Consider the following 11,136-nt stretch of genomic DNA (forward strand, 5'->3'; position numbering starts at 1 on the left):
TGATAGGAGAAGATACTCAATCTAATTATACATTTCAACACTTCACTCACGTGCAGCCAGAGAGAAAGACGCAAACGTGGAAATAAATGGGTGAGAACACAAATAAAGCATCTGTTAGGATTTGAATTCGAGGCTTCTGGATTTGATATCATGTTAGAGTAGATACACTGATCAGTTCAAACCAAAAGTTTAAATTGATGAGAGAAGGTATCCAATCCTTTTATACACTTCAACATGGACATCTAATTACTACATGTGTTATCATCGTGATCAACACAGCTTAGGTCTATTGGGGTCGCCATATTTTCTACTGTGAGGAAACACATCCATCATTTCAGAGCATCGTTGGAGTGTTGCAGCGAACAGCCAGTGTGTGCCAATATGTACAAAACTTTGCAAAAGCTGAACTTCATCACATCGTAGAAATTGGGCATTATCGGCTAATTTTACACCAACAGGTACAAGATCCTCTATCAGCTACACAATTTGTCTGGAGCTTGAGAAGCTCTGATCAACGAATACGCTATTTACATACAATACAGCCCCACTTTCTTCCGCAACGCCTGCGCTATTTTCGCCTTGGGATTAATCAAGCTGTCTCACATTTTATTTACCTCTTTTGGAAGTTGAATATCTTGAGCGAGAGGCCAAAGAGCAAGGCAAAGAGCACAGGAAACGCGACCACCACCACAGCGACCACCCACAGCAAGTCGTGATGGTACCCAAAGTAGTCCTCAACGAAGTCAGATATACGCACCCCACCGTCACTGAACGTCTCGGTTACATCTCCAAACTGTGAAGTGACCAGCCCGTTGAGCGTCCATGCGATGGGGCAAATCCAGTAGAACCATCTCCACCAGACTGGAATTCTCTGCAAGAGGGGGACTCGCCATTTTGAGCAGAGATGGATTAGCATATATACAATGAAAAATAGGAGCACCACAGATTGGCTACTAGACCTATGAAAGAAAAAGAATTACTGCACTCACAGTTCTTGGTATTAAGAATCCCGAGAAGAGGTTCCAAATGGCATAGAACGCCGTGGAAGCAACGGAGGAGACGTTGTAGTTCGGAGTCAGGCCAACCACCATCATCCCGTAGAACGTGTAGTATGCTAGGGTGAAATACATGAAGAAGAGGTACCAAAAGAACTTGTCAGCTGTCCATTCAAACCCGATCATAGCATACACCAGCACGCCATATATTAAGGACTGAACAAAGATGTATGGGAGTTCGATTACGACCTGCAAAATGGAGGTACAAGTTAGAACAGCTGTTTCTTCTGTCTCCCTTCCTACTTCCCTTGTTGTACTTTGATTTGACGGGATTTTACTGTCTGAAGTGAGCCACCTTTTTTATGGAAGGAATAGAGTAGCTTATGCATTCTTGAATCTTGTTATGATTTGTTACAGCCAAATTAATTTTTTTTTTTGCATTCATTTGAAGCGATTGTTGGATGATGTAGTGATTAGTGAATGCCAGTAAACTTTACCTGTCCCAAGGCATACGGCAATGGCGAGTACATATGAGCCGCCCTTTCCCTGTAAAAGACTGTTCGCTCAACCGATACAACTGGCTGAACTGAACCAGAATTCTGTACTCCCATGAAAATAACCGAGGCATACATGGAACCAATGGCATTGAACAGGTCCTGTTGACTATCCCTGCAAGAGTAGAAATAATAGCTCCAGTGAACTGCAAGTTTGTGGTGAATGGGGGACTACTAGGGGTGGGTGGCCTCTGAAATTGAAGGAAATTTGACGGTTGCATTTTTTTTCTACTTCATTTTTTGATTATTATTATCTTTACCTTTTTCTGCCCACACCCCAGAACATTGTTCCAAACAACAGGGCAATCACTGTCGTGTAGAAGTATTTGACACCAGTATATGGAGGGTTTCTCCAATATGACATGCTTTGCTTCCACAGGCAAGCCAAACACTGTGTGAGGAAAGCCTGTGAGTATTCGGTTGGAAAGGATAGGTCACTTGAACCTTCTGGAGGCGTGCTTAGCTCCTTTATCAAAGTTTTATTCCTCCTGAAATACAACAAAATTACAAAGTTAGTGTTGCCTGAGACATCGCTTTTTTGCGGAATTAAAATATCAGTTCCAAAATAGGGTTACATATTAGTATTTTGCCCTTTTGAAATGAGATGTATATGCTTTCAGAACTATTTGCAGAACTATTTATGAACATATTAGTATTTTGCCCTTTTGAAATGAGATGTACATGCACATACCTGTGCAGTTCTGAATTCTTGTATACTTCACTGAAGTTAATACCAGTTATCTGCTCTTGCATTGTACTAGTCACTTCCAGCATCCATGTCGAGGGGTTGTAGCCATCTTTTATCTTGTTGACACCTTCGATGCCCTGGGTAGAATCAATGAAATCCCAGTTAGATAATGTGCAGTTCAATATGAAACTGTAATTCCTGGAAATATACAATATTAAGTTGCTCTTTCCTTACCTCAAAATATTTGACCAGTTCACATGAATGCATCCCTAGTGGGCCTACATAAATCTCTTCACCTCCACGTTTCATAAGGAAGAGCTGCAGTTGTGGACAGAGCCATTAGGTGTTAAAGTTCTGGATCTTATAATGCAAATAGCGAAAGTGTTGGTTCACACTTTCCTTCTGCATTCTAAAAAGAAGAAACTATGTTTTGTATGGTTTTCTTCACCTCATCAAAAGATTCAAATATATCTATACTTGGTTGGTGAATGGTACAAACAACCGTTCTTCCTGTGTCCACAGTATTCCTTATTGCCCTCATGACAATAGCTGCTGCTCGAGCATCAAGTCCAGATGTCGGTTCATCCATGAAAATTATAGAAGGATTAGCAACAAGCTCAACAGCTATGGTTAGCCTTTTCCTTTGTTCTGTTGATAGTCCACTGACACCAGGCAATCCTACCAATGCATCTTTTAAGGGTAAAAGCTCCACAAGCTCCATAACCTCATCAATAAACATCTGCACAAAGAAAATCAGAATTCATGTGTCATAGTCAATAGTGAAAATCACCAGCAAGTTCGATCATGTCTATCTAAAATGTTTCAATGAATTGGAGCAAATTTCAGGTTAAAATTAAAAAATTTCCTTATCTATCTCACGCCAAAACATAGGTATAAGCTCTATATGGGTTAGGGTGCAGCTATTTATGGATGAGGCGGAACTTCAAGAGTTTTCTATAACTGTATAAGAACATCTTTTCTTCATAACTTTCATCTACATATCGCATAACCTTTTTTTATAAACTTGGCTGTGAACTTAAATTCTAGTTTCGTCAACATTTTCATCAATATCCCTACAAAACATTTTGGATCAACTAGTAAAGTAACTCTCATTCCAACCATATTTCACATACTTTGTTAATGCATATGCATGCATGTATAAAATATTTTCTTAAACAAAGTGATGTCTTTGTTCTTTGGCATACCTTTCTTGTTGAGGAATCAACATCAGCAGGTAATCTGAGCCATGCGGAGAATGCAAGGGATTCATAGACGGTAACATTTGGTGAGTGGATATCATTTTGCTCACAGTATCCTGACACACGAGCAAAAGTTTCTTGTTTCTTCGGGTAACCTGATATGGTAATGTTGCCCACAATGTATCCACTGGTCTTCCTCCCAGCCAACACATCCATCAGTGTTGTCTTGCCAGCACCACTGACACCCATAAGAGCAGTAAGGACTCCTGGCCTAAACGAACCACTTATACCCTTCAGTAGTTCCAACCGGGTCTCTGTGACACCTTGTGCTCTGATTGCCTACATGTTCAATAAACTATTATTAATGAATGTTTTGCACTTAGATCGTATGAGAACATACAAGAATCTGCACGAATATTTGTATTAATTTCCTTAAAACAGGCCTTTAGGGCTTGTATGTCCTTTGACTTCTCTTTTTTCTTAATGTAATGTTTTGGAGCTCTTAGACTGTCTCCAGCAACGTCCTCTAAATTTCATACCCTAAAGGAATATTCTCTGTCCTTTACAGCACACTCTAAAAGATTCCGTCCTCTATATTTTCTTCATCTCCAGCAACATCCTCTAAATTTCGTCATCTATATATTATACGTCTATATTTTTCTTCTAAATTTTCAAAAACCGTATTTTTGATAAATTTAGAGATGTTTACATATTTCAATTTGTTTTTTCTATTCGTATTAATAAATATGGTTTGCAAGTCACCTCAGCCTCCTCTTCGCATGGTAGAAAAATAACAATTTTTGTCTTCAAGTGTTGCTCCACGAAGCCTCGCCGTCCTTTCTCCATATTGCTGCCCATCGCCGACCGACTTCCGTGTCATGGCAGCCAAGCTCCTTCATCCTGTTCTCCTCCTTGTCAGTCGAGCTCCAGAGCGTAGTGGCGGCTGAGGGTCTCCGTGCCACTGCATCTTCACTGCCTCCGCGCTGCGACTCCTCCACGACAGATCTCCACATCGCCGTACCTGAGGTCGTCGGTGCTGGTCTTCGTCCTCTCCGGCGTAGCTCCACAGTAGCAGTAGAGGGCCTTCGCTCCTCTGTGCTGGTCTTCCTCCCCAGCCGAGCTCCGGCGTGCAGCGGTAGCCGAGGTCCTCAGCGCTGATGCTCGTCCCATGGCGACCTGCTGCTTGCTGTCGCAATCGAGCTCCAACATCTACGGCGTGCTCGTCGGAGACGAGTACAACCCATGCGGCAGCTACTCCTCGACTGTGTCACTCGCTCCGCTCGGAAGGATAGCGGATGAACAGAGAAACTCTAGATTTACCAGGCGCCGTGCTTCCTCTATATTTTAGCGGACGGTTTAGCGTGCCTTGTTGGATGCGTACCGGACGTTTGCGTCCTCTATATTTACCGGACAGGAGGCTTTACCGGCCCTTGTTGGAGAGAGTCTTACATGTGATCGGTAAAAAAAAATAAAAAAATCATTAAAAAGTGAATACCTCTGGCATGTCCACACTGTATCTTATATCATCAAAAGTGATGGAGAGAGGTACAAAAGGGAGGACCATTCCTTTGTTGACTGGACTAGAATTTACTGTTGCATGGTTGGAAGCTGCTTCATCATTGCTCTCGTCCAAAGTACCTGAAAGCATATCACAAATGCAAGGTTATCAGGCACATCAATATATTCTTATGTAATATTAGTTAATGAAGATAAAACTATAATTACTTCTACCTGTTGTTGTAGTGCTGGCAACCCGTCCTCTCGATGATGCTTCTAAAACTTCACCAGTTAGATTTGCGTGTTTTATCTTTAATGCCTCCTCAGAAATTGTCGGTTGATTGCTGTCAAATGCTGCAGACAGCGTAATTCGTAAGGTTTGGATTTGATTGTTTACAGTATGTATTAATAATGTCCTTGCACAGTTGTATATGCAGAATACCATCTACTCACGTTTGAGGAATGTGAGGCAGATTGTGTAGAGTATATTGAATAGCAGCACATATCCAAGCAAGGCACCAACACCAATCCAGTACCACTTTGCCTCAGGAAAAAGTCCACGAGATTCTAGAACTAGTTTTCCAAGCGGTTCTGCTGAACCGGGGATTACTTGCTGCATATAAGAGTATAAACAAGGTTTAGTCATTGTTTGTTAACTATACTGTGAAGGTTATATACCTTTCTGAAAATATAATTAATACCTTATTCCAGCTGCTACCCAGGAATTCATTTACTGATATGGCGTTTTGTGCATACATCAGGGGTGATATCCAGTACCCCCAAATCCACCATTTCTTCACATTCTCTGTTAAATCAAAGGAATAGCTTAATTCATTATCCTGTATAAGTGCCGTTGCCATATCAGATGAATAATAGCTGAAGTTAGGAAATTCAAGCCATTTTTACATTTAAATACCATATTTTGAGTCAACTAATTTTTGCATATACCTCTTGCCAGGAGGAATCCACCCAAAAGCATACATATCAGAATGCCGAATGAACCAAGGGTGCTTGCAACAACCTGATGCCTTGCAAGCCCAGCAATGAAACGGAACAATCCTGATGATGCCTCGTTCATTAGTAAGAGGAGCAGGAACTGTCTAAAAAGTCTGCAGTGGGTTTATCAAATTTGATCAGGTTCTGTAATACACTCATAAACATGCTGCTCTGGGATAGAAATTTTGGTTTCCTTACCTTTCTACGTTGGGATCAAATCCAATAACATAGTATGTTATGAAAACCCAAATTGTTACATTGAGCAAGGAGAGGGGAGTCTTAATGATCCATGATGGTAAGGAGTATGTCCATGCAGGGTAGAAGAGAAGATCCCTTTGCTTGAAGAAAACTGGGAGCTTTGCAATAGTTAGGCCAACTTCTGCCAGTCCATTGAACATGACCATCAGGACCCCAAAGAACAGGGCACCCATGTATATCCTTCCATCTGATATTGAGTCACGATGCATATTGGTCCGGAGAAAGACGGTCATCGTAATGAGTGCCATGAGTGTTAGCTGAACAATAGGTAGTAGACAAAAATGAGTTTTCATTTAAGTTTTGAAGGTATGGCTGACATAATATGAATATGAAAAGCTCTGGTACTCGAGAATCACCTGAACTGCCTTGAATATGTATACAAAGGAATTTCTTTTTATTAGTAATATCTCTCTGTCGATATTTGCTTTAAGTAGCTCTTTCACGCTGGCGCCATATCTTGATGTTTTCAGAGCAGCAGGATGGCTCGTACTCTTGTCGAATGGGACAGCCAACTCATTTCGTATAGCCTCACCAACATGGAACGATTGAAATGCTTCTGCAAACTCCTTCACGGGGACGTATCGGTAGGTGTCATCACCATGTTTCCAGTATTGTCTCTGATCTTTCTTTGATGTAACCTATCACATTTCAATTATATATCAGCACCACTGAATAATATGATCCTGGCATTACGTACTTCTGAAATGTGTACTTCATTAGATATTTCGAGATATTTTATTTTTAATAAAATTCCCTGCTAGAAAAGGCATGACACACAGAACTGCAATGGAAGTACAAAACTTACTTCCTGCAGGAAGTCGGCTACACCTTTCCGCTGAGGGCATTTGAAGCCAACTGACTCAAAGAACTCAAGGACATATTCACGAGGACCACTGTAGACAACCTGACTATCTGACAGGAGGATTATATCATCAAACAGGTCATATGTCTCAGGTGCAGGTTGTAGCAAAGCAATAACTGCTGTTCCGCCAACAATGTGAATGGTTTCCCGGATAGAGTTCACAATCTGGAAGGTTGTTGAGCTGTCAAGTCCAGTTGATATCTCATCCATGAAAACAGCTCGTCCTGGGGTGACAAGCATCTCAGCTGCAAGACCAATTCCAAGTGTGAATGAGTGAGATCATAGAGTAGTAGTACCTGAGAGTCTGATACTTAATTCCCAAGGTTCATTTACCTGTAGTTACTCGCTTTTTCTGGCCTCCAGATATGCCTCTCAACATATTGTTTCCAACGATTGTGTCAGCACAGACATCCAACCCCAAGACCTGGAATTTATCGGATGTAAATTAAGCATTAGCAATGTATTACATTTTTAATCTTCTGAAACCATTAGGAACATGGGAGGTAAATTTCTTGGCACTTCAGTTGGGTGCACCTTTAGAATGTGATTTGTGACCACATCAGCCTTTTGGTCTCCTGTAGCAGCAGCCTACATGATGAAAAGGTTGATGCATCAAACATGTAATTGTAAAGTCAGCAGGTTAAAAAGAACAACTAGAGCCGACTGAAAGGTGATGCATGGTTTCCTCAAACCTTCATGTAGGTATCAGTTTCTTTATCAGGTATGATTCCTGCGTCCTTTTCTCTCCTTGACAATTCAACTAGCAAGTCTGAACAATTTTTTTTTATCGAATGTTAATAATTCAATGTTAAATATGCTACTGAGAGGAGTTTTGGATTGTCTGTTTCTTTCCTTGTCTTACCATAGCGATGACCACTTCCTTGACATCTTGCAGAGAAATTGACTGTCTCACGAACAGTCAGTTCTCCCATGTGTAGATCATGTTGGCTGACATAAGCAGCTGATCTCCGGGCCTCAAACTCGTCCATTGTGTGCCCATTGTAAGTTATATTCCCTGTTACCTTTTTATTACAGTGTATATCATCATATTAGTATTAGTAGAACTCCCAAAGTCTATTCAAGTATGCATCCTTTACAAATGACCATGCAAGAACGAAGCAAGTACTTTAAGGCTTGAAGGTAGTGTTCCAGCTAAGGCCAGCAGCAGTGAGGTTTTCCCGGCGCCAGGAGGACCCAAAAGCAGTGTCATTCTGAAAACGTCAGAAATAAGTTAAATAGATGTCCTCAGGAGACAAATTCGGGGATTTATAATATGTTGGGATTGGGAAATTACCTGTGCGGCTTGATAATGCCGCTGACATTATGAAGAATCGATATTTTCTGTTTCCTACTTGGTGTGATGTGAAGAGCATTTGCGATGCCCTGTTTGACGTGGTTACTAACATGTCAGTCCACAATAAAGAGGTTATTACAAGTTTACAACAACGTATGATTGCATTCAGGTGCAATCACACATATACAAGTAGCGAGGATTGTATTTGGTAAAGTTTCAAGATTAAGAATACATATACAAGGTGCAGTGACTGAAACAGAATATTTCAAGATTGATAATACATGCTAGGATTTGATCGCATAGCTGCTCCTTGAATATTCCATTAGTAAAAAAAGGAGAAAAAGAAAGAAAAATGAGGAAAAATGACAAGTCAAATTAGTATGTTTTGAGTGACAAAAACCATAGGGGCCCCAGCCCATACAAGTAGAGAATAGAATAAAAATAATTAAGGAGCACAAGAAGTCAAGAACAGAGCTAGTCAAATTAGTACGTTGACCTGAAACTCAGTTTCGTGGTTGCTTAGCCAAACTGAGCAATACTGTGATTACTCAAGCGTGGAAATAAGAGTAAGACCGCATGTTAGGCTGGTGCCAATACAAACCACAGTGAGCGTGATAGCGCCCAGCAGAAGGCGAGAGCATTGCTAGAGGTGGGCGAGAGCGATCCGCCGGGCGCTGCTGCCATCGCCCGGCGAGAGCGGGCGATATTGCCCTGCTCTCGCCTGCACTGGAGGGCGCTTCCGGGCGAGAAGGAGGTGATAGGCAGACAGGAGGTCTGCACTGGAGGGCGCCTCTGGGCGAGAAGGAGGCGATAGGCAGACAGGAGGTGGGCGTGTTGGCGATGGCATCTTCGTGGGCAAGAGCAAGGGGCGACAGTGAGATGGCGACTTTTGATTGGTTCATAATTTTGAAATAAAAAGCTGATGTAGCTATAGTTTGAGGCTATAGTCTACTCTAGTCTGTACCCGGAGTAGTAGAGACGAGAGCGGACTCAAGAAATGATGTGCCAGGGGCGACAGGGATGGGACGAGTGGAGGACATCACAGGCATTCAGTTATCCAAACGAGCTTCCTCTGTTTGATGTGACATGCGTCCTACCATCTTTTTTACTTTTACATATGGATATAAATATATGGATTTTCCCAAAAAAAAAATGGTGAATTCTAAATGCTGTTTTCCTGTCTTAACGATGATCAATTGTCTCCGAATTATATTGCTTGATGATCTAAATCGATTTATAGGAGTAGATATATTGTGTTGGATTTGTAGTCGTATAAAAAAGAATTGAGTCTGAAACGATGTTAGAGGCAATATCAACTAAAAAAATTGTCTAACACCGATTAAAATGGTTTAGACATGTCCATAGGCCTCCTCTTAGGTAGTGAGATCTTATGGCGCGACAATAATAGAAAAGGTTAAAGTTAACATTGAAAAGACAATAAAGGGAAACTTAAATGATAGAATATATGTCAAGATTTAGTCTTCAATAAAAAAAAACGAAGAGAAGGTAGCTATCTATATACCTGAAACCTTGATTTGTGGCTTAGATTAGGCTTGAAGTCTAGTCTGCTAGCATAAAATCTTGTTATCGTTGGTTGTTGTCATATATCCGAATGGGTTTTATCAAATTTGGCTTGTACTGGCGCAAGCGCAACAAAAGAAATTAGCCAAGTCCAAAACAGTCAGATGTGGAACACACCTCGAGCACGTTGGCGTATGTGTTGAGGATGGTGGGCAGCCCCCTACTGCCGACGTACGCCTCTGCCTCGACGTTCAGGTTCTGGTACCGCACTTCGATCTTGGGCAGATCAATCCCCACCCTGCACCATATAGAGCAAGAAACAGAGGAATTCATCACATGCCGTCTCTGTTTGCTCATGCTAATGAAGTTCTCAATCTCAAGACGGAAACAGTTTGGTAGCAGTTGTCTTTGACAAGTTGGATTCCGGTCCTGTATGCCACATGCATGGTGGCGGAAAAGGGCAAGCTGGCAAGTGGCATTGTGGGAACCAGGAGACGGCGGCACGGCAGGCCGGGAAGCCGGCGACGATTGAGGCAGGCAGTGCGGTATGTCTTACCGGTCGACGCGGTCCTTGAACTTGGAGAGGAAGCGCTGGTGGTCGTCGCCGACCCAGGCGAGGCGCTGCAGCAGCGCGTGGCGCTCCTGCGGGTCGAGCTTCTGCACGTTCACGTGGCGGAGGTCGCCCTCGGGCATGGCGAGCACGGCCGTCCTCGCGCGGTCGTAGGTCGGCAGCTTCTCAAGCGCCGCCCACCGCAGGGCCTCCTCGTCGTCGACGCCGCCGTCCGCGCGCGACGACAGCGAGGAGAAGACGGTGTCGCTCGCGGCCGACCACACCGATCCGTCCCGCCGCAGGCTCCCCAGCGCGTGTATCTCCCCGGCGTCGTCCATGCCGCCACCGCCAGGCCGGGAAGGCAATAAGAAGACGGGGCTCGAAGTTGGAGAGGTTCCCTCCTTAATCCTCACACTACGGAACCGGTAGACGAGTAGCAGGTCATTACGCCTCGTCGTGGACTGCTGCGCTCGTGTCGCATCAGATTATATAGCGGGGCGGGGCGCCGTGAGGAGAAAGGGACTCCCACAACTTTGTCTGTGCAAGAACGATAGAGGTGAGTGTCGGGGGGGGGGGGGGGGGGGGGGGGGGGGGGGGGGGGATCTCAGGGGCGTTCACGCTCGGCTTGCGCTTGATGACGTCCGGCCTGACGACGCGACGCCTGGCGGGCTACAAACTCGTGGCTCCACGCATCCAGCTCGGGCACGTAATGCCACGTACGT

The 11,136-nt window shown here is 43.4% G+C and overlaps 1 protein-coding gene across 1 annotated transcript; it reads right to left on the bottom strand.

Moving 5' to 3' along the window:
- Positions 1–329: 329 nt before the first annotated feature.
- Positions 330–10,979, bottom strand: LOC103632597 (ABC transporter G family member 53). The gene is made up of 24 exons (XM_008654356.4): positions 10,421–10,979; positions 10,042–10,162; positions 8,344–8,432; positions 8,176–8,260; positions 7,912–8,071; positions 7,742–7,818; positions 7,584–7,637; positions 7,383–7,473; positions 6,993–7,294; positions 6,544–6,825; positions 6,128–6,444; positions 5,882–6,042; positions 5,635–5,738; positions 5,387–5,546; positions 5,168–5,287; positions 4,932–5,074; positions 3,443–3,775; positions 2,686–2,976; positions 2,472–2,555; positions 2,241–2,374; positions 1,810–2,037; positions 1,493–1,664; positions 990–1,244; positions 330–871 (listed from the first exon to the last, which is right to left on the bottom strand). Exons 1-24 carry the CDS (start codon positions 10,750–10,752, stop codon positions 611–613), a joined length of 4,356 nt encoding a protein of 1,451 aa, XP_008652578.1. The 5' UTR covers positions 10,753–10,979; the 3' UTR covers positions 330–610.
- Positions 10,980–11,136: the final 157 nt, after the last annotated feature.

Source organism: Zea mays, chromosome 7 (genome assembly GCF_902167145.1).
Source record: "Zea mays cultivar B73 chromosome 7, Zm-B73-REFERENCE-NAM-5.0, whole genome shotgun sequence".
Classification (NCBI taxonomy): Eukaryota; Viridiplantae; Streptophyta; class Magnoliopsida; order Poales; family Poaceae; genus Zea; species Zea mays.

Excerpts from the sequence above, each read along its gene's own strand:
- LOC103632597 (XM_008654356.4), bottom strand. The coding sequence starts at position 10,752 with ATGGACGACGCCGGGGAGATACACGCGCTGGGGAGCCTGCGGCGGGAC. Across the intron at positions 2,375-2,471 it reads AACTGGTCAAATATTTTGAG|GGCATCGAAGGTGTCAACAA; the intron begins GTAAGGAAAGAG and ends GATTCTACCCAG. Across the intron at positions 1,245-1,492 it reads TGCCGTATGCCTTGGGACAG|GTCGTAATCGAACTCCCATA; the intron begins GTAAAGTTTACT and ends TCCATTTTGCAG.